This window comes from Plecotus auritus (genome assembly GCF_963455305.1).
Source record: "Plecotus auritus genome assembly, chromosome: 8".
NCBI classification, from domain to species: domain Eukaryota; kingdom Metazoa; phylum Chordata; class Mammalia; order Chiroptera; family Vespertilionidae; genus Plecotus; species Plecotus auritus.
In genome coordinates this window covers 133,057,130-133,080,778 of record NC_137782.1, presented here as the reverse complement: position 1 = coordinate 133,080,778, position 23,649 = coordinate 133,057,130, and the positions used below count along the sequence as shown (strand labels likewise).

The 23,649-nt window shown below is 40.8% G+C and overlaps 1 protein-coding gene and 1 pseudogene across 2 annotated transcripts; both read right to left on the bottom strand.

The window, feature by feature from the left end:
* Positions 1–3,772: 3,772 nt before the first annotated feature.
* LOC308256685 (F-box only protein 48-like) lies at positions 3,773–5,143 on the bottom strand (annotated as a pseudogene). The gene is made up of 2 exons (XR_013961681.1): positions 4,840–5,143; positions 3,773–3,966 (listed from the first exon to the last, which is right to left on the bottom strand). The product of XR_013961681.1 is annotated as an F-box only protein 48-like (transcript).
* A 16,184-nt stretch (positions 5,144–21,327) lies between these two features.
* Positions 21,328–22,370, bottom strand: LOC308257430 (F-box only protein 48-like; the record flags this gene model as incomplete). The annotated part of the gene is made up of 2 exons (XM_080687019.1): positions 21,328–21,565; positions 22,068–22,370. 2 exons carry the CDS (start codon positions 22,368–22,370, stop codon positions 21,344–21,346), a joined length of 525 nt encoding a protein of 174 aa, XP_080543145.1. The 3' UTR covers positions 21,328–21,343.
* Between the last annotated feature and the right edge of the window lie 1,279 nt (positions 22,371–23,649).

Genomic DNA, 23,649 nt, shown 5'->3' with positions numbered 1-23,649 from the left:
TATATTCCTAGAAGTGGGATCACTGGGTCAAATGGTGCTTCCATATGTATTTTTTTGAGGAAACCCCAATACTGTTTTCCATAATGGCCACACCAGTCTGCATTCCCAACAGCAGTGTACTAGGGTTCCCTTTTCTCCACATCCTCACCAGCACTTGTCATTTGTTGATTTGCTGATGGTAGCCATTCTGACAGGTATGAGGTGATATCGTTTTAATTTGCATCTTTCTGATGATCAGTGACTTTGAGCATTTTTTCATATGTCCCTTGGCCATCTGTATGTCCGTTTTGGAGAAGTATCTATTTAGATCCTTTGCCCATTTTTCAATTGGATTGTTTGTCTTTTGTTCAGTTGTATGAGTTCCTTATATATTTTGGATATTAAACCTTTATCAGATGTTGCATTGCCAACAGTGCCAACTATTCCCATACAGTGGGCTCCCTTTTCATTTCTTTCTTGTGGAGAGATCTGGTGTTACTACCTCAATCAAATGATCAGACTTACCTTCTAACATGGATCAGACATTATGTGCTAATTCTTAATGTGATGCAATAAGAAGTATATTACATCACCTAGGTGGTATAGTTGCTAAATATGTTATACCTGAATCAAACCATGAAGAGCAATCAGTCAAATCAATTACAGAAAATTCTATAAGATAACCAGTCTGAATTCTTTTTAAAAAGTCAGTATCCTGAAAAACAAAATCAAAGGCAGGGGGACACTTCCCATTAAGAGATTAAAGAGACATAAAAACGATATGCACATGTAAATCTTGTTTGGATCCTGAATTGAAAAAAAATCTATAAAATCTATTTTGGGGGGCCATTGGGGAAATTTAGGTATGGATTGTAAATGAGATATTATTGAATTAATATAAAATTTTAGATGTGATAATGTTATTATATACAGGAGAGTACACTTATTCTTAGAAGATGCATGCTGAAATATTTAGGAATAAAGTATCATTACATCTTCATCTTATTTTCAAATACTTCAGCAAAATTAATAATAAAACCAATGTGGAAATGTTAACAACTGGTATATCTAGGTAAAGGGTATACATAAAAGTTTTTGTCATATAATTATACTTTTCTGCAGGTTTTAAATTTTTAAAAATAAAAAGTTGGAGGAACATTCTTGGCTCTTCCACTTGAGTTGCTCATTCTCAGATAAGTTTTTAATTCATTCAATACAAATTTATTTAGCACCTACTGTTACATACTCTTATAGGTTACTGGGGAGTAGTAATGAACTAGATAGATCATTTGCTAACCTGTTTCCTCATTCATAAGTAGAGATACAGTAATAGCACCCCCCACATAAGCTAATGCTTGTTGTGGAGTAGACACTCAATAAATGTTAACTATTATAATTCAACTTTGTCTATTGTTGACCTACTTCCATCCATTTGACCTTTGGTCTTTCAACTGTACTTTAAATAAAAAGACATGATCCTCCATCTTATGTATTATTCTTATTTTTTTTAATATTATGCATTTGAATTTTTGGAGAGAAAATATTATGTAAAGTCAAAACAAAGATAAAGTAGTTAGGGGTTATATTTTTCAAATTAATCTTGTAAATATGTGACTATTCTAAGGTTTAACGTTTATATTCATATAGATTTTATTAATGATTATGTCCTGGTCTAAGATTGGGTTATAAGCTAGAAGCAATTAAAAAAAGATTTCTAAATTTTTTTAAAAAATTTGAACTGATTAAATATTTAAAAAACATTGGAAATTCCAATAATCTTGTCTCTTTTACAAATTGTGTATATTTAACATGGTATTTTTTTCTATATAAGGATTGAGAGCACTCCTCCCATATTACTCCACCCACTCATGTTTTCAAATGCTAATGGCTCGGTCTGATAAACAGGCACTTCATTCTAAGCCCATACCATAAAATTTATCTTTGAGTTCCCAAACTTCCCTTTCAGTGTAGACTGAGATCATTGCTCATAATTTATCACACCAAGAATTACTTAAATGCAATAATACTACAAAAACCAAAAACTTAAAATTGATAGGGATGACCCAATAATTAAAAGTAGTAAGTGATACATTTGGGTGAAGTGTATTTTCAAGTGTTTATTTAAAAAAATAAAACAGAATATTTCTACTTTCTGATTTTTCTCTTACAACTTTCGAGCATACCAAAACAATTATTCATATGTTAGCATTAATATCAAGCATACCATATATCTTATGAGTTTTACATTGCATTTCAATACTTGTCTACTAACAATATAGTAAATTGTTTTTATTATATATTTTGGGTAGAATTAAAATAAATAACACACAAATAATTTAATATTTTTTATGGAATACCTATATGTTCCAGGCTTTGGGAACACAAAAATAAATAAATGGTCCATGCCATAAAAAATCTCACAGTTTAAAGGGGGAGAGAGACAGATAAACACAAATTTAATGTGGTGTGGCAGCTTTGAGAATGGCATGTACAAAGATCTATGGGGAACCTTCAGAGGGCAACTTAATCCAGAATGGTAGTAGAAGTTAGAGATGGTTTCCAGATCAAGATGGTAAGTTTTACAAAAGAGGTTGCCAAGAAAAGAATGAATGATGGGTGATAGGAAGAACATTCCTAAGGAGGGCGTTGCCAAATAGTCTTAGAGATTGGACTGCCTGATCTTTAAGGCCCCTTCAAACTCTAAGAAGATCATAGGAGACAAGCAATCATCCCCTGTTTGATTCAACAAAGAGAATTTGTAGAGAATGGGGCATCTTTCTGATATTTGCCTATTTGTTAAGGACTGGTTTCATGGATCCTTATTTTTCATGCTATAGAGCACAGTGTAAGAAGAAAACACCATCCTAACTAAAATGTTTTGTAGACACCTTCTATGATGGTGCTGGCCACAGATTCAGAATGAACAATCTGGTAGAGTGTATATTATGGCACCTACTTTTAAGAAAAAGAGAACAAACATTAAATTAAATGTTACTGGAAAGCTATAAACTTTAACAAAGTCAGGTATTTAGGGTTCTCTGAAACAATATATATTTTTTAAATGTGGCGAAAACAAAAAGGAGCTGTCCTTTGTCTTGGTTATCTATGAGTAAAACACTAGATGGTGCTTTAAGATGGGCAGAAAGAGAGGTTTGCTAGGAAAAATAGAATGGCAGTTCTGATGATAGTTAAGTATTCTGAATATTTTCCATAAATTTTCAGTCTCTGAGAGTTTTGGCCCCATGATCAGATTAATTTGAAACTAAGCCACAAACTTAGCACATTTTATAATGGTTTCAATGTTTAACAGTTCAATCTGATTTCACTGAAATGGAAAACTTAAAGTTATTGAAGTATACATTTACTATACACTTAAACATATTGCTATTAATTTAATTTAGGTTTTCTTCCCATAAGTCTAGTTATAACTATTTAATGATCTCCAAGACAGCTTCTTCAAATGGTTTCCTGAATTTTTGAATTATCATTAATCAGAAAATGCCAAACTCTCTTCTCATTCAAGTACCACAATATACTAACACAAAATACATGAAACAATACATTTTGGAATTACTCTACTGGTACATTATTTCTTATATAAAAAACATTTCATGATTTTTTCACGTTACATTAAAACCAGAAAAATATTTTTTACTGAAGTGCCAAGTAAAAACAAAGCTTTACTATTACAATATTTTCTACTTTTAAAGATTAAATATTTTAAAAGGTGAACAACATCAACAAAATGAATGGATAAAGATAAACCTTTTGCAACCTAAGAGTCATTTTAGGTTTAAATTCTCACAGTTATGAGATCTGTTTGTGATTTGGTCTTTTCAATTCTGCTTCTAGAATTTCCCCCCACGTTTCTGCATCCATTGGGCACATGATTGTTTCGGGTAGGCTAAGAGAACATATGTTGCTGAATCTGCCACTTAGCCATCCAAGTTTCACTTGACTCTTCTTGTAATTCCTCAGTAGTGTGTCCTGAAAAAGGTAAACCAGCATCATCACAGAAGGTAGTAGGCTGCTCCCTGGTGAGTTGAGTTTGTTTGAAACCAGAGAATCTGATTGATAGGGCTGAAAGAAGATTAAGTTTTTACATTGATATACACATATACTACTAAATGTGTGTGTGTGTGTGTGTGTGTGTATACGTGTATATGTGTATATATACAGTGTGAACCATAGAGTTTGCTGGGGGTTTTGGATAATACCAAGTTAAAAGAAGTAGCCACTTTTCTTCTGGTTAACAGAGGAAAATGCCCAAATTTAAGATTGAAAAAATGTTAAAGAATGGATGGGAGACAGTATGGTTTGCAGGAAAAGAATCATAATTCAACTTTAAGTTCAAAAGCAGGGGTGGGCAAACTTTTTTTTTTTTTTCAAATTTTTATTTAGGTATTATATGTGTACATATCTTACCATTGCCCCCCCCCCCACCCCACTCCCATACATGCCCTCATCCCCCAATGTCTTGCATCCGTTGGTCACTCTTATATGCATGCATACAAGTCCTTCAGTTGATCTCTTATTTCAGGGGTGGGCAAACTTTTTGACTCGAGGGCCACAATGGGTTCTTAAACTGGACCGGAGGGCCGGAACAAAAGCATGGATGGAGTGTTTGTGTGAACTAATATAAATTCAAAGTAAAGGAGCGGAGGGGAGAGCAAGAGAACTGGATAGAACAGCCGGATCTGGCCCGCGGGCCGTAGTTTGCCCAAGGCTGTTCAAAAGTCAACACACTCTGTATGTCATTCTCTATATGAAATCTTACCTCATCCAAGCAGAAAGCAGAGTTTGGTTCACACCTACCACCATGTAGTTAAGAATACTACAGACCACAAAAATTACATTTACCTTCCAGGAATAACCGCTTTTTCGATCATCATCTACTTCTCTTTCGCACACAGCTCGTACAGCCAAGCAATGAGGTTTCCATAAGGAGTCATTGTTTCTTATTGTGGCAAACCAGTTCACGCATGTCATTGAAGCCCTGCACAAACTCTGAATGTCCAGCTGACTGAAAATGTGTAGAGTAACTTCTTGAGGCAGCCATTTAAAAAAGTTATTTTGATTCATTTTTTTCCTTCTCAGTATCCACAGAGTTCAAGTCTATATCAGAAACTCTTGAATTATGGTTCCTCTTGGAGTTATTCTGCATAGCTTGAAGTTTTAGTTAATTATCCGCATAGGTAACCTAAAAGTCAGAGTTTTAAACTTATTCAGTCTCTTCAGATCAGACTACGGGTCCCACTGTGAGCCAGGTAACTTTTTGGGCATGATTTTAAAAACTTTAACTTTCTTGACTTGAGCTTTTCAATCTGTAACATGGGGCCAATAATGCTCTTCACGTGTATGTTCTTGCTAGGATTAAGAGGGATAACATGTGAATCATCTAGCCTCACATCTGAATTGCATGTTGGAGACCCTCAACAAATGTTACTTCTCTTCTTCTTTTTAATATTGTTAGTAAATGGGTTTGCTAGTAAACATTTGTCTTTCTGCTTGCTCCCAAAGAACATTATCTAAAAAAAAAAAAAGACTATGATTTATTGAATTTAGTAGAAATGCCTATTGTGAGAACATATTCCAACCATTTATTGAAAATACCTTTAAAAATGTATAGGATTCAATTCTATTAAGCTCCTGAATACTCATTGTCTGTGGGAACTGATGCCTTGTCATTAAGGTCTTCATCTACAATTTACAACCTAATCATAAACCTGATGGACATTTATAGTTTATATAAGAAGTAGAGGCCCGGTGCATGAAAATTCATGCACTGGAGGGGGGGTCCCTCAGCCCAGCCTGCCCCCTCTCACAGTCCAGGAGCCCTCAGGGGTGGGAGGTGACCCGGCAATCAGAAGGAAGGCGATGCCCCCATCACACTTCTGCTGCTGCCACTGCTGGCAACGCAAGCCTCGGCCGGTTACCTGAGCCTCGGGTGCCCTGGGTGGATGGGAAGCCACCATCCAAGGCTTGCTTGCACCTTTGGGCAGCTGGGCAGCCGCTATCTGAGGCTTGCCTGCACCTCAGGCTGGCCCTGGGAGGCTGGGGGGCTGAGGGGACTGGGAGACTCAGGAGGTAGGTGGGTAGAGTGGCCAGACCTGCCTGAAGGCGGACCTGGCCATGCCGCACGCTTGCTGCCCTGGCAGGGCTGAAGGGACTGGGTGCTACCATCTTGTGGCTGTGGGCGCTTCCATCTTTGAGGGTGTGGCAGTCAATGAGCATATTCCCTCCTTATTGGCTGTGGTTGCCTCCATCTTTGTGAGGGCATGATGGTCAATTAGCATATTTCTTCTTTATTAGATAGGATTGCTTATCAACTTGTACCTAACGGGTAGGTGCTCACATTAGACACAAATACTATCTGAGATGGATAAGAGGTTGAGGTCAGGGTTACAATGACACAAAGTCTGAAATATTCAATTCCATGATGAGTGTTTTAGAAATGGCCTCTTGAAGCTATCCTACTTGCACAATTAATTATGAACCAAGGATAATAGTCACTGAGGCTCTCAAGTACCAGTGACTAAGCACTATAATGTTTATTATTCTATTAGGTATAGCATGTAACTAATGATTGGGGTGGTGAACTCACAATACAATATACAGATGATATATTATAGAATTGTACCCCTGGAATCTATATAATTTTATTGACCAATGTCACCCCAATAAATTCAATAAAATATTGAAAATAAATAAATAAATACACAAAAACTAATCTTGTACCTTTATTTCTACCAATTACTATATTGAAAGTGTTTTGTATAAATGTAATTATAAGTTAAACTAATGCATAGATAAAGTTATTTTTTCCTAACTGAAAAAAAAGTCCAGTTTCAGCTAATTTACCTGAGGTGCATAGTGCATGCTTCCAAAATCAGTTGAAAGCATGGAGCTATTTTTGCATATGAAGACAGCTTATACTTACTTAAAATTAGTTTATTTCATTTAGCACTTCCTTGTATAATAGGGATTGATGGTGTTGGAGGAGGGGTTTGAGATACACCTAAATATTTCTTTAACTTAGCTCATGACAATTCCCCTTTCCAAATGAGCTACTCACATACATGTTCAAGGCCACAGTTGCTCCCGTTCAGTTGGTTGTTTATAATCCAAAGGAACTATGGTGGCGAGGATTTTAATGCCTGTATTCAACAGAGGACTTCTTCCTCTTGAGGGTTTGGGGAAGTAAGAAAGCAAAGTGGTAAAAACAAGTTTTATGAATCATCCCCAAGTTTTTGCCATGCACCCCCCCCCCCCGCTCATTATCAATACAAACCAAAGCCAAACTACCATATTATTGAAAAGAATCTCATATTAGGAGAACGTTACTATTTGTTACCACTTCCAGGATCTCACTGGGGACTACAGTGCGCCTTCTCATTAGTTACTGCACAAGAGGCAGAAGAAGGCTTTTGAATTTAACAGTGGGGGGGGGGGGGTACCTTGGTGAGGTCCCTAAAGTCCCACTAGACATCTTTCTTCTAAGTCCAGTCTTGCCTGGATGCCTAGAAAACTATCCCCTTTCTGCCTCTTCTTTAAGAACCAACCTGTCGAATTACCTCTCGAGTTAGGGAAGGGCTCGCCCCCTTTCAGGTGTCACTCAGAGGGAGATGGATCCGGAGACAGGACAGACCTAGCCGCGGGCGCCTCCCGGCTCTCGGGAGCCCCGACCCTGTCCAGACCCCTCAAGTCCGAAGAAATGACCCCGCGTCCCATCTGAGCCACGCTCCTTGCGTGCCACTCGGAGGCTGCAGCTGACAGCTCAAAGAACACAGTTGACAATAGCAACTCTGAGCACCGGCTGTCACTTCAGCTCTGCGCCTCAGAGCGGAGGCAGCACTGGAGCAGGGGCCGCGCCCCGGAGACAGCCTGCGGGACGCCGGCTGGAAGGGAAGGAATGACCTTACCTGCTGGAAGGTGCCAGCTTCTCTGGCGATTTGAATCCTCTGCCCACTGAATCCCATTCCCCCAGTTCCCCTGGCCCCGCCCACTCTAGCACAGCCTTGCTGACTCTGATTCCGCGTTGGCTAGAGAGGAGCGCGCATTGCCTTTTGGGATGGGTAGTTTTACTAGTGCACCATCCGCTGGGCCAGGCAGGAGAAGGACGGCGCTACGGACTACAAGGTCCGGCGTCCTCCTAGCCAGATGGGCGGTGGGAGGGGGAAGCGGAGGGCTCACCCGGGGGTTTTAAACCGTAGGAGTACTGGCGAAGGGGGAATCCCCGATTGCGTCACTGGTCGGAGTCGAGAGGCGGGACTCGGGAGGCGGCGCCCGGGCCCCAGTTGCGGGAGAACTTGACACACCCCGGCCAATTTCAGCTCCCCCCCGCCCCGTGTTTTTCCGGGGGGCCTATCCAGGCTCCACGCGTGTCCCTGGAAGGCGGAAACGGCTGCGGCGACCTTCTCCTTGCGGAGGGGCCTGATCCTCGCCGCCATGTCCGGGGGCTTTGAGCTGCAGCCGCGGGACGGCGGCCCTCGGGTGGCCCTGGCGCCCGGGGAGACGGTGATCGGCCGCGGGCCGCTGCTGGGAGTAAGTGTGGCGAGGGCTCGGCCGGACCCGAGAGACGTGCAGCGAACGTTCTCGCTTTTGAGGCCCTTTCCCCGTCCTGAACTGCGCCGGCCACGTCTGGATTTTAAAAATTTGGGGGCAGCACCTTTTTCACTCAACTTGAATCAACTCACACACGTTTCCCTTATGTTGCCTTTAAAAAGCACCGACTTGTGTTATCATCATTATAATCTTATGCGGTGGTCGGCAAACCGTGGCCCTGGGTCCAAGTCCAGCCTGTTTTGGTATGGGCCTGCGTCCTAAGAATGATCCTTAAGTTTTAAAAGGGAAAATGTAAACAAACAAAGAACCTGTTAGCCTTTCAGGGGGAATAATTGTTCCAAGGGCTGTGGATAGTGCCTCTTGGCTTGACAAACCACAATATTTACACTAGTATCTGGCCCTTTATAGAAAAAAGTTTGCCAACCCCTGAATTTATCTTTTCTAGAATAATTTCTTTTAAGTTTTTGGCCTCTTTGTGTGACTAAGTGGCCTCACTTTTATCGTAATAGTCTTTCAGTAGCTAACCCTTATGGTATAGTGGTCCAGCATACCAAATTTTTAATCCTTTGAAACCCATGTGAGTTGGGTGCTCTTATTATCCTTATTGTTCAGATGAGAAAATTGAGTTGTAGATCGGTTATTTAAAGGCCACACATAAGGTTTTGGACACAAAGTGGCACTAAGCTGTTTAATCTCCACCTCTTTGGGATGATTAAGAATTAGAAAAGTGGTCTGTTGCATTCTGAAACTTTGTAGCTCTCCCTCTAAATATGTACTAGTACATGCATGTTTTCTTAATAGTCACCATTTCGTTTTTAGTGCCCACTTTGTGCAACACATTTTGTAGACTCTAGCACTGTGGGGCATCCAAATATGAGACATGGGTTGATGCCCTCCAGTTTTCTCTTGGACTGTGGAGACAAACCTGTGTCAGTGAGCTAATGCCAGGGAGTAATGAGTATGGACTGTTATCCTGGTTAGCCTCCAGTGTCTAAATGGAACCTTTGGTATTAGCCTTAGAACCCTTCTCCAAGCAGGAAAAGTTGTGAGAAGGAAGTCAGTCCTCAAGGGGTGTGTGCGTGCGTGTGTGTAGTAAGGTTAAGTAAGGAAGTTGAAATTCACCTGTTGTTTATTTTTATTTTTTTACCTGTCAGGTAATTACTTAAATGTTTAAATAACATTGATACTTTTTGCCACAATTTATTAAGTTGTACAAACATTTGAAGGAACTGCCTGGGAGGTTTGTCCTCTACCTCCCCTTTTCTCTGCTCTTCCTTCTTCCCTATTTTTATCTCTCCCTCTATCCTTTTCTCTCTCCCTCTCCCTCTCTGTCTATCTCTTTATATCTAAGTTAGGAACTTAGCAGAGTATGTGCTTCATCTAGATCTTTTGACTGGTGACTAATGAGTTTTGATTTGCTTAACAAATTATATCACCAACACAGAGTTCTATGGATCTAGTTAAAAGACGGATGAATTTTAGGTCTATGTTTTATAAACATGTAAGTTGCAGATCCTTTCATCATTTGTAGCTTGATCTTTTGTGTTATAGGTTTGTTATTATGATATGAGCCTATTTGGCTTGTGTTTTTGAAAATGGTAAGGAGTAGAAAGTCATTTATCTGGTCTGGATTTTGCGTTTCCTTTTCAAAGCAAAACCCAGTGATGGGATTCTATTGCCAAATTTGGCAGGCAATAGAAGTGCTTATGAACAATATTCTACATGCATTGAAGGGAAAATTTGAAGAACTAACAAATCATCTGTGGTTTTTAAGATTTTGGAGCTGACAGACACATGTATTTCTTCTCTGGAGTGGTTAAAACTCAACATGAGGGTTGCTTTTTCAAACAACAGCAATTCCAGTAAGGTTGGGTTTGTTTGTTTTTGCTTTTTTTTTTTTTTTTTGCATAGTATGAGAGAGCAAAGACTTTGTTTTAAGTGGAAAAAATCAGGAAGTTAATTGTAAATTTGCATCTATCTGAAATGATCTATAATAATAAAAGCATAATATGCTAATTAGACTGGACAGCCGAACGACCTTCTGGACGTCATTCCGGACGTCCTTCTGGACGGCAAGGGCTGAGGCAGAGGAGGTGAAGGGCGATCAGGCAGGCAGGCGAGTGGTTAGGGTCGATGAGGCAGGCAGGCAGAGTAGTTAGGGGCAATTAGGCAGGCAGGCAGGCCAGCAGTTAGGAGCCAGCTGTCCCGGATTGTGAGAGGGATGTCTGATGCTGGTTTAGGCCCACAGGATCGGGCCTAAACTGGCAGTCAGACATCTCCCAAGGGGTCCCAGATTGTGAGAGGGTGCAGACCAGGTTTAGAGTCCCCCCCCCCCCCCCGCCCCCCACACACACCCCTGGCACAAATTTCGTGCACTGGGCCTCTAGTTAATAATAATAAGGATGATTTTTTGAACTGCCTTAATTAGCCACATTGTTTTGGAGAAAAGTTTCACAAAACTTTTTGGCCACACAAGCATAAAGGTTTATAAAACGGTCTTGGTAGTAAAACAATTTGATAACAAGGATGTTTATGTCTTTACAGTGGCAGGAAAACACATATATAACAGAGCCAAGTGAAATTTAATTTCCTGTGTTCTTTGCTTTAGTGTGAGTCATCAGTGAACCCAAGGTCTTCGTTTACTTTGCTAGGTTGGAATTATGTTTAATGAGCCATACAAATTAGAAGCTTTTACAGCAGGATGAATCTCCAGGGAATTATCCTGGATAAAAGCAGCCAATCCCAAAGGTTACATATTATATTTTATTTACTTAACATTATTGTAATGACAAAATTATAAAATTAGAGGATAATCTAGATTAGTGGTTGCAGGGGTCAGAGAACGGGGGGAAGGCAGCAGGAGGGATTTTGTGGTGATGGAAGTGTTTGTATCTCAACCTTATCAATGTCAATATCTGATCGTGATAGTGTACTATAGTTTTACAAGATGTTAGTGCTTCGGAAAAGTGAGTAAATGCTATGAGATATCTTTCTGTATTGTATATTTCAACCACATGGGGATCTACAACTATCTTAAAAATTTTAATTGGGAAAATGTTTTACAATACAGCATCTGAAACAACAGAGTACCTTTAGGTGAAACTATTTGCTTTATGGTTTTTCTTTGATGAAAGATGATTAGTTATTATACTCTTAAATGAAAACTACTGGTTTATTTATTTATTTGTTTGTTTAAAAAATATATATATATGTTTTTAATTTAAATTCTTTATTGTTGGAAATATTACATATGTCTCCTTTTTTCCCCCATTGACCTCTCCCTGGCTGCTCCCACCCCCCAGCACATGCCCTTGCCCCCCTAGTGTCTGTGTCCATTGGTTATGCTTATCTTCATCCATACAAGTCCTTTGGTTGATCACTTACCTGCTCCCCCCATCCCCTGACTCCCACCCTTCCCTCTGAGGTTTGATGGTCTTTTTGATGCTTCTATGTCTCTGGATCTACTTTTGTTCATCAGTTAAAATACATTTTTATTGGTTTCAGAGAGGAAAGGAGTGGGAGAGAGAAATAGAAACATCAAGGATGAGAGAGAATCATTGATCAGCTGCATGCCTCACACTAGGGATCGAGCTCACAACCTGGGCATGTGCCCTGACCAGGAATCGAACCATGACCTTTTAGTTCATAGGTTGACGCTCAACTACTGAGCCATGCCAGCCAGGCAAAACTACTGTTTTTGATTTAAAAATTTTCTTATTCTGTTTTCATAGCAGGAATTAGATGACATTCCTTTTTTATCTATTTTTCTCCAGGGAAATAGGACAGCACCAGATAACTATCTAGTGAGATCCCCTAAAGCAGTGGTGGGCAAACTCATTAGTCAACAGAGCCAAATATCAACAGTACAACGATTGAAATTTCTTTTGAGAGCCAAATTTTTTAAACTTAAACTATATAGGTAGGTACATTGTTATTAACTTAATTAGGGTACTCCTAAGCTGGCCTTTGCTAAAAACTCAAGGGGCCAAAGAGCAGCATTTGGCTCACGAGCTGCAGTTTGCTGACCACTGTCCTAAAGTAATTGAATCTACTGCTTTAATTAAAAATAGAAGAGGTCCCCAGTTGGTGGGGGAGTCATGGACTTTAGTGTGGACTCCAAGTGGCATCAGTTTACCACTTGTAAGAATGCTGTAAGTGTCCCACAAAGTTTCTACAAAGTAACTGCTCCTCTCCTGCTTGTTGCAGAATCTCACTGGCTCTCTTGGAATGCTAGTCCTACCTTGCCCAACAAGGTTTATCCCTAGGGGTGTGCCAAGCATTCCTAGCTGCTAGGTTTTGCTCCGCCCTTCCTTAATTATTGAGCCCAGTACATGTCTGGCACATGATCTCGTCCTTCCTGTTCTGTGTCTCAACCTTTCACTCTTCCATTCCTCAAAAAAGAGTCTATTTGTAACTTAGGGTGAAAAGGATATAGAGTTTGGAAGTGCATTTTAACAAAGAAGCAGTGCTACCCATTGTTAAAGCTTAAGGAGCAACATTCATGGTGTTAACATTCTTCCTATTTTGTTGACTAATATTTTAGTAAACTCAGAAAATAGTTGATGAATATATACTAGAGTCAGATGGGAGGGATAAAAGAGAAATAAGTCTTTACTTTCAAGAAACTTAAAGTTTAATAGGTATGAGAGACATAGAAGCAAGTAACTAAATGAGTCACAACCTCAAGTGGGACTGGAGGTAGGCAGGCAACTTGAGTGAGTGAACTGGAAGGAAGTAAGACTTCTTCAGTATGTCAGTGATTATGAAGTGTTAGAATAGGTAGAATTTTGGTCGGTGGAGAGTGGGTGGTAGGGAGGGAAGGTCCCTTTCAGACTAAAAGAATGTATGATTTCAGCCTCTAAGGTTTGAAAGTATAGGCATATTGGATAATTGGATAAGTGCTGACTAGACTTGTGGGATAATCATTACAACAATGATCCCATTTAACTTTTTACAGACATTACTTTTATAGCATTTATTAGTTTTCTTTCTCTTTTTTTAAAGGCTTTATTTTGTGAAGCAGTTTTAGGCAGAATTGAGTTGAAAGTACAGAGTCATAATCTACCTCTGCCCCTGCCTCCCCCCCACATCTGCAGCCTCCCACATTATCAACATACTGTACCCAGTGGTATGTTCTATGAACTTATATTGACATGTCATTATCGCCCAAAGTCCACAGTTTACAGTAGGGTTCAGTCTTTGTGTACATTCCATGGGTTTTGACAAATGTGTAAAGTCATGTATCCACCATTGTAGTACCACACAGAATAGTTTTACTATCTGGAAAATCCTCTGTATTCTGTCTATTCATCCTTTCTTTCCCTCCCAGCCCCTGGCAACTACTGAACTTTTCACTGCCTCTATAGTTCTACCTTTTGCAGAATATCTTATCATTGGAATCATGCAGTATGCATATGTAGACTTTTCAGATTGGCTTCTTTACTTAGTAATATGTACTTAAGGTTCCATAGCTTTTCATGGCTTTTTAATGATGAGTAATATTCCATTGTCTGGATGTTCTACAGTTGATCCCTTTACCTACTGAAGGACATCTTGGTTACGTCCAAGTTTGACAGTTATGACTAAGGCTGTTTTAAACATCTATTTACAGGAGTGTATGGTAAGAATGTATTTAGTTTTATAAGAAACTGCCAACTGTCTTCCAAAGTGGCTGTACCATTTTGCATTTCTACCAGCAATGAATGAGAGTTCCCGTCCCAAATCTTCATCAGAGTTTGGTATTGTCAGTGTTTTGGCTTTGGGCCTTCTAGTAGGTGTGTAGTGAATTACTTTTCTTATGTATATAAAAATTACCATCTGCCATTTTTTTTCATATGCCTTCATACTTCTGTATGAGCTCCTTTCTCTGGTAACTTGATTCTGTAGGTGTTATCTGGATATCTGTGTTTTTTTTTTTTTTAAAAAAAGCTTTGAAGATGATTCTGTTATGAAACCAGAGTTCAACACCACTTCTAGACACACTATGAGGGATGCTTGGCACAGAATAGGTCTTTAAGAAAGGTCTGCTGAACTGAACTAAATAAGTAACAATTAAGAAAGTTTAATTTACCAAGGTCTCAAATGAGGATTTAAATGCAGTTTTGTCCTGCTAAGCTTTGCTTATGCATTTACTCACTATGTTGTCCCTGCCATAATATATTGATGATGAAGATGATGTTCTCACACTTGTATAGCATTCACTCTGCAAGCTGCATTGCAAGCCAAACAGGTTAGGTGAGTTGAAATTTCAACAGCAGCAAGTCAGCACAGTTCCATCATATTGGCTAACAACTCAGCAACCTTGAATTAGGAGACCAGAAAGTTTTGGATTTTACTTTTAAAAATCGACATGATCCACATTTCATCAGTATTGTGGATTAAATAGGTATTTGTGAGATAGCCTGATAACCTTACCATTTACCCTGTTACTCTTATGGAAAAGTATATTCACAAATTTCAAAAAACTACTTCACCTCCAGTATACTTATAACCTTTGTAAGCTTATTTGTAAATTGGAGTCTGCCTAAAGAGCTTATGGCCAAAATGAAGTATATTTTCTCAAAGTTGTACTTTCTTTATTTTTTTTTAAAATATATATTTCTATTGATTTCAGAGAGGAAAGAAGAGGGAGAGAGAGGTAGAAACATCAATGATGAGAGAGAATTATTTTTTGGCTGCCTCCTGCATGCTCCCTACTGGGGATTGAGCCTGTAACCCGGGCATGTGCCCTTAGCCAGAATCAAACTCAGGACCCTTCAGTCCACAGGCCGATGCTCTATCCACTGAGCCAAACCAGCTAGGGCTCATATAGATTTTATTGATGATTATGTCCTGGTCTAAGATTGTGTTATAAACTACTATTTTTTAAAAATAGTAGATATTGAACTGATTAAATATTTAAAAACACTGGAAATTCCAATAACCTTGCCTATTTTACAAACTGTGTATGCTTAACATGTTATTTTTCTCTAAGAGCACTCCTCCCACAGTACTTTACCCATTCGTGTTTTCAAATGCCAATGGCTTGTTCTGATAAATGTATACTTCATTCTAAGCCCATACCATAAAAATTATCTTTGAGGTCCAAATCTTCCCTTTCAATGTAGACTGTGATCATAGCTCATAACTTATTATACAAAGAATTACTTAAGTGCAATAATACTACAAAAACCAGAAGGGGTGACCCAATAATTAAAAGTAATAAGTGATACATTTGGGTGAAGTGTATTTTCAAGTGTTTATTTAAAAAATAAAATATTTCTACTTTCTGATTTTTCTCTTACAGCTTTTGAGAAGACTAAAACAATTATTCATATGCTAGTGGCCTAGTGCATGAAATATGTGCACGGGTGGGGTCCCAAGGCCTGACGGGCAATCAGGGCCGATCAGGGCCAGGCTGATTGGGGCCCAAAGGCCCCATCGGGGTTGGGAGAAGAGGTGGGCCGGGTGCAGAAGGAATAGATGCCAGATGCTGATGCTGCCCTTGGCGCCCTGCCACCCTGCGGTTCCCCACCTCCCCCTCTCCTCCTTCCCTTGTTGCTGTGCCACCACTGGAGGCCTGCTGGCCGGGGGAGAGCCAGGGGGAAAGGCTAGGAGAGGTTTCAGTCCCCAATTTGGTATGTGCAGAAGGCAGCCAATCAATGATTCTCTGTCATCATTGATGTTTCTATCTCTATTTCCCTCTCTGAAATCAATCTTCAAGAGGAAGAAAGGTCAGGCAAGGGAGCTATTGATGGGAGCATTTGAGATCTTGCTCACATTTCAAATAGGGTAACATAAGGTGGTCCTCAGGGGTGACAGGTGAGGAGTGGCAGTGGGTGGAGCAGGGCACTGTGGGCTGAGGAAAGGGCTGTAATGACTGGGAATGTCTGTGACAGTGACACCGAGCATGTGTTGGGGCCATCACTGGGATCATTCATCCCCAAGAGGTTTTGATTCCGGGCGGGAGGAGAAACACGGAGATCAGTGGGCCTTTCTTAGCCTAGAAGGTGTGGCCAATGGCAGGAGTGGGCTGCCCTGCTGCCCTACAAATGTAAGCACACAGTGTCATTGCATGGACGTCAGTCAGCCACCAAATCAATGCCCAGCCAGCCCTAGTGGCTATGTCCTGCCACTCTCTGGCTGTGCTGAGGCACTATTGGCCGGGGAGGCTGAAGCCACGCCCCGAAGCGCATGTATATCAAGGGGCCAGCAGAAAGCCAGAAGCTGGAAGTAGGAGCTGAGGAGGCCTGGCAGCGCTGGGTCCACCATGGAGCTGGATGGGGAGCAGCTGTTGGTGCAACCGGCTTTGGAGTCAGAGGGGCTGCGCTTCCAGCATGTCACCCGTGAGTCCCCCAGAGCCTGCGGCACACCAGCCGGGCTGGGTGGGGCCTGAGGAGGCCTTTCCCTCCTGGAGCCATTCTTCCCAGGGTGGTGGTGTCGGGCCCCTTTTTTTTCCAGTTTCCTTTTTTTTATTGGAAAGCAAGCTCTGGGCTTGCGGTTCCTGGGATCCCTGGGCCATAGCGTGCACCTCCAGGCCTCACTATGCCTCCCTCCCCCTCCTCCTGTGTTGAGCATCTGGCCCCTGGTGGTCAGCGAGCATCATAGCGACTGGTCGACCGGTCGTTCTGGTTGTTTCGCCGTAATGGTTGCTGGGCTTTTATTATATAGGTTAGCATTAATATGAAGCATACCATATATCTCGTGGGTTTTACATTGTATTTCAATACTTGTCTACTAACCTAGTAAATTATTTTTATTATATACTAGAGGCCCGGTGCACGAAATTTGTGCACGGAGGTGTGTGTCCCTCAGCCCAGCCTGCACTCTCTCCAATCTGAGATCACTCTCACAATCCAGGACTGCTGGCTCCCAACCGCTCACCTGCCTGCTTGCCTGATTGTCCCTAACTGTTTCTGCCTGCCAGCCTGATCACCCCCTAACCACTCCCCTGCCAGCCTGATTGACGCCTAACTGCTCCCCTGCTGGCCCAATTGCCCCTAACTGCCCTCTCCTGCTGGCCTGGTCACCCCTAACTGCACTCCCCTGCTGGCCTGGTCACCCCTAAATGCCCTCCCTTGACAGCCTGGTTACCGCCAACTGCCCTCCCCTGCAGGCCTGGTTGACCCTAACTGTCCTCCCCTGCAGGCCTGGTTGCCCCTAACTGTCCTCCCCTGCAGGCCTGGTAATCCCTAACTGCCCATAGGATTCTGGGTAGAATTAAATAATACTAAAATATTTTAATATTTTTTTATGGAATACCTACTATGTTCCAGGCTTTGGGAACACAAAAATAAATAAATGGTCTCTGCCATCAAGAAGCTCACAGTTTAAAGGGGGAGACAGACAGATAAACAGACAAATTTAATGTACTGTGGCAGCTTTGAGAATGGCATGCACAAAGAACTATGGGGAACCTTCAGAGGGCAACTTAATTCAGAATGGTAGTAGAAGTTTGGGATGGTTTTGAGATCAAGATGGTAAGTTTTACAAAAGAGGTTGCCAAGAAAAGAATGAATGATGGGTGATAGGAAGAACATTCCTAAAGAGGAGGTTGCCAAATAGTCTTAGAGATTGGACTGCCTGATCTTTAAGGCCCCTTCAAACTCTAAGAAGATCATAAGAGACAAGCAATCATTACCTGCTTGATCCAATGAAGAGAATTTGTAGAGAATGAGGGATCTTTCTCATATTTGCCTATTTGTTAAACACTGGTTTTCTGGATTCTTATTTTTCATGCTATAGAGCACAGTGTAGGAAGAAAACCCTATTCTAACTAAAATGTTTTGTAAACACCTTCTACTATGGTGCTGGCCACAGATTCAGAATGAACAATCTGGTATAGTGCATACTATATCATCTACGTTTAAGAAAGAAAAGTGAAATTAAATGTTACTGGAAAGCTATAAACTTTAACAAAGTCTGGTATTTAGGGTTCTCTGAAACAGTATTTTTCTTTTAAATGTGGAGAAAACAAAAAGGAGCTGTCCTTTGTTTTGGTTATCCTATATAATAAAGACAGAATATGCAAATTGACTGCAACTCCACAATAAAGATGGTGGTGCCCATAGCCAATAAGGAGGGAATATGCAAATTGATGTGACAAGGCGAGAGGCAGAAGGCGGCTCTGGCCAGAGTGAAGGTGGAAAGGCGACTCTGGCTGGAGCGAAGGCGATGTCGGCAGCCAGGGGAAGGAAGGCCTATTCTTGCACGAATCTTCGTGCATCGGGCCTATAGTCTATGAGTAAAACACTACATGGTGATATAAGGCTGTTAGAAAGAGAGCTTTGCTAGGAAAAATAGTATGGCAGTTCTGATGGTAGTTAAGTGTTCTGAAAACTTTCCATAACTTTTCAGTCCCTGAGAGCAATTCCAGGTCTGCAGACAACTAATGGGAACCTTAATCTCACAAGTTTTAGCCCCATGATCAGAATAATTTGAAACTAAGCCACAAGTTTAGCACATTTTAAAAATGGTTTCAGTGTTTGACAATTCAATATGATTTCACTGAAATGAAAAATTTAAAGTCATTAAAATATAAATTCATTTTATATTTATCCCGATTGACCCCCTCCAACTCACCCCTGCACCCCAACCCAGACCTTCACCACCCTATTGTCTGTGTCCATGGGTTATGCATATATGCATACAAGGTATTTGGGTGATTACCTCCCACTCATCCACCCTCCCTCGCTTTCCCTCTGAGATTCTGCACTCTGTTCCACACTTCCATGTCACTGGATCCACTCTGTTCATTAGTTTATTTTGTTACTTAGACTCCACATATGAGTGAGATCATGTGATACTTGGCTTTCTCTGACTTATTTCACATAGCATTATACTCCCCAGGTCCCTCCATGCTGTCTCAAAGGGTAAGAGATTCTTTTTTATTGCAGCATAGTATTCCATGGTATAAATGTACCATAGCTTTTTTATCCACTCATCTGATGGGCACTTGGGTTGTCCAGATCTTAGCTGTTGTAAATTGTGCTGCTATGAACACAATTTTAAATATATTTTTATTGATTTCAGAGGGAAGGGAGAGAGAAAGATAGAAATATCAGTGATGAGAATCATTGATAAGCTGCCACCTGCACCCCCACCCGCCACTGGGGATCGAGGCTGAAACCCAGGCATGTGCCCTTGACTGGAATCAAACCCAAGACCCAAGGGGTGCATACATGTGGTGAGTCGGCACGGCCATGGCATACTCAGCCCCAGGGCACCTTATGTGCCACACCAGCTCAGCCAGGTTTAGTGACCCTGAGAGGGGGCAGTGAAGGATTGAGAAAAGACAGACAAGAGAATGAAAGCTGGGTCTGGGTGGGACGCTGCTTATCTGATGGAGAGACAGCACCACGGACTACAAGCCATGTCCTTATTTTATAGCCAGATGCCACGAGGCAAAGTAAGGGTGTGGTCAAGATGTTTACAACATTCTCATGGGTTTCAATCCTACTCAATTACATGCACCTGAACTCTATCAAGCCCATATCACTCAGGCATGTGGGACCACATGTTTGGACCATAGGTTCAAGCTTACAACTATAGCTTTTGGCTATAATTGTATTGGGAGGGCCCTGTCCTCTAAGCTGGGACTTGCACGTGGCCATGAGAGGACTGTGCCCTCTCATTAGTCCAAGGCTTGAACCTGTCCAAACTCTGTAGCCGCTCTCCACACATACATTCTTTCTGATTGGTATTTTGGTGTTCTTAGGATATATTCATAGATGTGGGATCACTGGGTCAAATGGCAATTCCATATTTAATTTTTTGAGGAAACTCCATAGTGTTTTCCATAATGGCTGCACCACTCTGCATTACCACCAGTGTACTAGGCTGGGGGCAATTGCTTCTGCCTGGAGGCTAATTGTTATTCTCAGTCTCTTAATTGGCCTCAGAAACTCCACACCAGGGTTCCTCAAACTTTTTAAACAGGGGGCCAGTTCACTATCCCTCAGACGGTTGGAGGGCCGGACTATAGTTTAAAAAAAAAACTATGAACAAATTCCTATGCGCACTGCGGGCCCGGGATGAGTCGGCTGCTAAGCAGGACAGGCAGCGGCACCCAGCAGGCTGGATAAATGTCCTCGGTGGGCTGCATGTGGCCCGCGGGCCATAGTTTGAGGATGCCTGCTCCACACCTTGGGGCAAGGTGTTTTCCAATATGGTGGATCTATTGTCTCTCCCTCCCCTGCGCGCCCCCCCCCCAGCCCCCGCACCAGGCAAGATCCCTGGATTTCAAGGATTTCAATTGTCTGTGTGAGAAAGATGTCCTCTGCAGTGTGAGGGAATGACTCAGCACAGGAAACTGAGGTGTCTGCCTTCTGAGCTCTAACCCTAAAGGCCCCAACTCTGCCTTCTGCTCACACAGCTCCAGTCCACTCTGCCCTCTTCTGCTGGAGCACAAGGTAAGTGGCTACACATGGAATTTTGTGAGTTGGCCCTTTAAGAGGGTGCAGACAGCAACCCTGCTGCTTTTCACAGCCAGATGTTATATGGACACCTTTCTCAGTACTGGTGCTCTCTGCTGGGGGCCCAGATAGATTAATAAAATTCTATCTTGTTTGAAACATTGAGGATTTGGGGTTCTCTTTGTTAATAGCAGTTTAACTTGTACCCTAACTAAAAGAACATATTTCTATCCATTTACAATAGAGTTCTCAGTGGCAACCCTACAGATGAAATATCTCTTCAGCTGGTGCCTGTGGGAGCCCTTCCTACCAGTCTCTATGCAGTCTCCACTTTCCGTCCTTGGTTATCAGGGTTCTCTCCAGCTAGTCTTCAGTTGATTATTCAAGATGTTCTTTTATTTTAGTTATCATTCCAGTTTGGTCCTGGGAGTGTAGCATCCAATTACTCTGCTGTCATTTTTAATCTCTGATCCATTCAGTTCTGCTTCTAGAATTTCCCCCCAGGTTTCTGCATCCATGGGGCACATGGTTGTTTGTGATAGGCTAGTAGGCAAATCTATGTTGCTGAATCTGCCACTTAGCCATCCATGTTTTACTTGACTCTTCTTATAATTCCTCAGTAGTGTGTCCTGAAAGAGGTAAACCAGCATCATCACAGAAGGTAGTAGGTTGCTGCCTGGTGAGTTAAGTTTGTTTGAAACTAGAGAAGCTGATTGACAGGGCTGAAAAGAAGATTAAGTTTTTACATTGATATACACATATACTACTAAATGTGTGTGTGTGTGTGTGTGTGTGTGTGTGTGTGTACATGTATATGTGTATATATACAGTGTGAACCATAGAGTTTGCTGGGGGTTTTGGATAATACTAAGTTAAAAGAAGTAGCCACTTTTCTTCTGGTTAACAGAGGAAAATGCCCACATTTAAGATTGAAAAAATGTTAAAGAATGGATGGGAGACAGTATGGTTTGCATGAAAAGAATCATAATTCAACTTTAAGTTCAAAAGTCAACACACTCTGTATGTCATTCTCTATACGAAATCTTACCTCATCCAAGCAGAAAGCAGAGTTTGGTTCACACCTACCACCATGTAGTTAAGAATACTGCGGACCACAAAAATTACACTTACCCTCCAGGAATAACCGCTTTTTCGATCATCATCTACTTCTCTTTCGCACACAGCTCGTACAGCTAAGCAATGAGGTTTCCATAAGGAGTCATTGTTTCTTATTGTGGCAAACCAGTTTACGCATGTCATTGAAGCCCTGCACAAACTCTGAATGTCCAGATAACTGAAAATGTGTAAAGTAACTTCTTGAGGCAGCCATTCAAAAAAGTTATTTTGATTCATTTTTTCCTTCTCAGTATCCACAGAGTTCAAGTCTATACCAGAAACTCTTGAATTATGGTTCCTTTTGGAGTTATTCTGCATAGCTTGAAGTTTTAGTTAATTATCCGCATAGGTAACCTAAAAGTCAGAGTTTAAACTTATTCAGTCTCTTCAGACCAGACTACGGGTCCCACTGTGAGCCAGGTAACATTTTGGGCATGATTTTAAAAACTTTAACTTTCTTGACTTGAGCATTTCAATCTGTAAAATGGGGCCAATAATGCTCCTTACATGTATGTTCTTGCTAGGAATAACAGGGATAACGTGTGAATCATCTAGCCTCACTTCTGAATTGCACATTGGAGATACTGGACAAAGGTTACTTTTCTTCTTTTTAATATTATTAGTAAATGGGTTTGTTAGCAAACATCTGTCTTTCTGCTTGCTCCCAAAGAACATTGTCTTAGAAAAAAGAAGCAATTCTTCACAGATTATGATTTATTGAGTTTAGTAGAAATGCCTATTGTGAGAACACATTCCAACTATTTATTGAAAGTACCTTTAAAAATATGTGGGATTCAATTCTGTTAAGCTCCTGAATACTCATTGTCTGCGGGAACTGATGCCTTGTCATTAAGGTCTTCACCTACAATTTGCAAGTTAATCATAAACCTGATGGACATTTTTAGTTTATATAATAATTGTTTATCAACTTGTACCTAATGGGTAGGTGCTCACATCTGACACAAATACTATCTGAGATGGATAAGAGGTTGAGGTCAGGGTTACAATGACACAAAGTCTGAAATATTCAATTCCATGATAAGATGAGAGTTTTAGAAATGGCCTCTTGAAGCTATCCTACTTGCACAATTAATTATGAACCAAGGATAATAGTCACTGAGGCTATCAAGCACCAGTGACTAAGCACTGTAAACAATGTTTATAATTCAGCGAGGTACAGCATTTAACTAACAATTGGGGTGATGATCTCACAATACAATATACAGATGATATATTATAGAATTGTACCCCTGAAACCTATATAATTTTATTGACCAATGTCACCCAAATAAATTCAATAAAATGTTAAAAATAAGTAAACAGAAAACTAATCTTGTACCACCAATTACTATATTGATAGTGTTTTGTATAAATGTAATTATAAGTTAAAATAATGAATAAAGGTTTTTTTTTTCCTAACTGAAAAAAAAGTCCAGTTTCAGCTAATTTACCTGAGGTGTATGGTGTAGGCTTCCAAAATCAGTTGAAAGAATGGAGCTATTTTTGCATATAAAGACAGTTTATACTTAATTAAAATCGGTTTATTTCATTTAGCACTTCCTTCTATAGTAGGGAGTGATGGTGTTGGAGGAGGGGT